Source organism: Zeus faber (assembly GCF_960531495.2).
Source record: "Zeus faber genome assembly, chromosome: 11".
Taxonomy (NCBI): domain Eukaryota; kingdom Metazoa; phylum Chordata; class Actinopteri; order Zeiformes; family Zeidae; genus Zeus; species Zeus faber.
Window position 1 is genome coordinate 13513053 of NC_137205.1, and position 3812 is coordinate 13516864.

The following is a 3812-nucleotide window of genomic DNA, read 5'->3' on the forward strand; positions in this document are numbered from 1 at the left end:
TAAATGCAATGTTATAGCCTCGGACTAAAGTCATTGTAACTAATCGTAACAGACATATTGACTAGTAAGCCGTTACTCTAACGATACCCCTATCCCCCTGCTCTCCATCCATTGGAGCTCGTCCAGCGCCTATAACCCTGTAAGTAAAGAAACAGGTTGCCTCAAAGCGTGTCTCATTTACCTCTCTCTCTGTTTTAGGGTTAGGGTCAGTATAGCCACTATAGGCTTGTATTAAGTCATTATAGCTGAATATTATACTCCTAATAATATTCATAATTGCCTTTGCGGCAGCTGTCAGAATAATAAGCATCACAAGCAGCTTAAGTGTGTGGGCCTTCAGCCTTCATTCACCACCATTTCTACCCTTTGAAAGAAAGGAAAAGCAGAATCCAGAGGGGAGGAGAGACACACGCTGCCTCTTCTTCCCCCCAAAGCCTGTGAGCAAAACCCCAGATTCTCTTTGTGCGGTCCTCACCCAAACGCAACCATAAGGTTCCTACCGCATCCTCCCCCCTCCTCCTCCCCCTCCATCCGCTCGAGTCTAGCCCATTTTTTTGGTCTGGTTTGGTCCCGCAAATTTTCAAATATTTATTTCCTGTACATCAAGAGGAAGGGGGGTCCCCCTTTCATGGAATGCGGGAACATGGGCGTGTTTGACCGAGGAGTCCAGATGCTGCTGACCACCGTGGGCGCCTTCGCGGCCTTCAGCCTCATGACCATCGCGGTGGGCACGGACTACTGGCTGTACTCCCGCGGCGTGTGCAAGACCAAGTCCAGCAACGAGAACGAGACCAGCAAGAAGAACGAGGAGGTGATGACCCACTCGGGGCTGTGGAGGACCTGCTGCCTGGAAGGTGAGGAGCGGGGCCCCGGCCTCAAACTTCTCGTCTCCAAAGATGTTGAAGATCTAAATGCATTCCACAGGTTGTCTGCGTGGGCCAGGTCCTTCAGAATGAAGTTCCGTTTAAAAGTTATCAAATAGTCTTGAATTCCAATAGGCCGGTATGAGATTTCCGCATGAACATTCTGCCTGAGTTTATTTATTGATACAGTTATATCTAGGTGTTCTACATCAGCCTCCGATATTTCTGATGTTCTGATGTTCTAAACTCTTAAACCCGGGGTGTCAAAAGATATCTGCACTATATGTGGGCAATTAGTAGAGAGTAAACACGGCTGGATCAATCGTGGTGCAGCTGAGGTCTGTTAGGTTAGTTGGTCTCGGTCATTACAGCGAAACTGAATTCATAAAATGAAACACGTAGTCATAGCAGAGACGTGAGAGCAGGTTGGGGGATGGGGGTGTCAATTTATTTGCTTGATTCCAGTTTTAATTAGCGCGAAAGAGCCAACGGGGTGGGCTGTGCTGGTCGTGCCTACAGCATGTGCACGCGCAGACCTCCAGTAACCCTTTCTGACGAAAAGTAAATCCGGCCCATTTGAAGTCGAACTCCGACCCCAAAATGAGTTTGACGCCCCCTGCACCGAGTCGACCACTGAACCCAATGCTTGCCCTCGTAATTGCCTGCTACACCTACCTGCTGTAGATGAACCCAACTCACTCACTGTCATACTCACCTGTACAGACAAATCCAAAAAAAACCTATTATACTTACCTGAATTCTGTTGGAATAAGTAATGTTTAGATGTATTAGTCACCTTTCTATCTGAGCTAAAGTAAACTCCTATAATAATAATTCATAACCTACCCTTTTTTTCGACCTACCTAATACATTGACCGCACTGACCTGCAATACTTTATCGAATAAAAGTAAGATCATTTGTCCCAAAGTCGGTCTCAAATCGGTCGTAAATTAAGGGTGTTTTCTTAAAAAGTAAGAGTTCAATTGAACCCTCTGATAACCCTCTGACACCCTGGACACCAGGGCGGAGGGCACGGTAATGTTTGTCAACCTACAGTTCCGTGGGAAAGTGTCACAGCAGTTTCGGTCGGGGTTTTGTGTCTCACGCGATCATGTGTTGTTTTTTTTTTTTTTATCACGCGGTTTCCAAATGGTCACCGTCACTATGCCTAGCAGGCCTCCATGGTATCAGTCGGGACGGCGTTGGAACCAGCGGGCGCCGGCCCGACGCCGCCGACACTTTGATGATGTGGGATTTCGCCGCGCTTGTCGTGTGACCTTTGAGCTGCGCGCCCCTCATTTCTGGGATGTCAAACCTTTGCGTACTAACGCGCAAGTGGGCGACAACCTCCCGTGTCTGCTGCCTTGCCACACGGGGGGAGCGTGGCTTGGTCGCTGTCATGGCGCCGGTTGCCGACCGGGGGGTGGCCGACGTTAAATATCCGGTTCTACTGACGTGCCCCATTTTTTTACTGACACCATCACACGACGGCGATACGAAAGAGTTGTGCTCCTACTCCACTGTCGTCTGTTGCGGTTTTTTACGGCGGTTCCTACATGCGTGTGCCTGCTCTGTTTACCGAAACCGTTTTGATCGACAGGCGCTTTGGCCCATCTGCGCCTCGTTTTTTTTTTTTTTTTTTTTTTTTTTAATTAACCAAAGCCTTCATGGATGAACGTGACCAATTTTGAGTGCTTTGGTGGATTAAAGAAAAAAAAAAAAGAAAGATGTAAACGAAATTCAAAGTCATCGACGCTTCCTAGCAGTCGGAAGTCGAGGGATTTCCATAAGTCACAGAGCCACGGAACATCTTTACGGACGGTTCAAACTCGTGACACATTTACGGAAATGATGGAATTCGGATGAACGTTTACCGACCGTCCATGAGCGGACGGGCGGCCGGCGGGTTTGGCAACCGCGATGCCGACTCATAGTGCGGTGCTGTAACCTTGGGGGGGGGGGGTCACGGAGCGTTACAAACGCTCTCGTCTTCTCAGCGGCGAGGCTCTGCGAGGCCGCAGTGTCTGGCTTTCGTGCTCCTCCAGGCTCCAGGAGACTCCCGTTGGAAGCGGAGTCTCAGGGGAGATTAAAAGCAGCGACTGTGACGTCGCAGCGTGGACGTGAGCGCCGTGGAGAGGTGTGTCGGCGTCTGTTTGTTTTTTCCCAATCTTCGCGCCCATGAACCGTGCCCTCCGCCAGCCTAACACGGTTTCGGGGATATAGACGGCTGATTTGATTACGTGTGTGTAGTCCCGGCTACCTGTTACTGATTCCAAGGCAAACGTTGAATGGACTTCTTCAAAATGGCTTGCTGGCGTTCTATGAGCGGTAATTGTTCATCCGCAGCAGTGCAAGGCATTTAAGGAATGCAGCAACTGCTTCACAACATCGGAGGTGGGAATTTGAGGTAAAAATCTCACAGTAATACAAGTAACTGGCTTTTCTGTTCGCCATCACGCTCTGGGCCCACGGTGTATTGATGTTCTGGGTATCACAGAAGACCCCTTGCTTTGAATCTACGACCAAAACGGCGAGAAATAAGCAAAACCTCGCTTTTTGTGATCCAACCTTGCTTTTGTGATTGTCGGCCCATTGGAAACCCCAGTAGCACCCTTGTCTTCACTCTATGGGGTCAGAGTCATTTGCATTCAAATTCAAATGACTTCCTGCAGCGGTAGAGAAAGTAAGCACATTTTTTCATTGGTATTTTTCTTTTCCAAATTATACTAAAATCTGTGGCGTTGGAAATCGGGGAAGACGACGAACCTGATGCAGCTGGATAGATGCGGAGACGCAGAGGCACCCCGCCGTCAGTGATATCATGTTTCACATTTCAAATGTTAATTAGGGTACGGCAAAGAGCAGAGCTCAATTAATTCAGAGTGCCCGAGATGACTCGTATTCATCCTTCCTACGGCTCCCCTTAACCAGAGTCTTATTGGCGAGCA

At 48.8% G+C, this 3812-nt stretch overlaps 1 protein-coding gene across 1 annotated transcript in view; it reads left to right on the forward strand.

Annotated features, from left to right (window-relative positions):
• Positions 1-628: 628 nt before the first annotated feature.
• cacng2a (calcium channel, voltage-dependent, gamma subunit 2a) overlaps positions 629-3812 on the forward strand; it is a gene marked incomplete at both ends in the record, with an annotated part of 48608 nt that continues 45424 nt past the window's right edge. Inside the window, one exon of the mRNA XM_080009257.1 lies at positions 629-854. Within this exon, the coding sequence (XP_079865383.1) occupies positions 629-854 (226 nt within the window). The remainder of the gene's footprint in view (positions 855-3812) is intronic.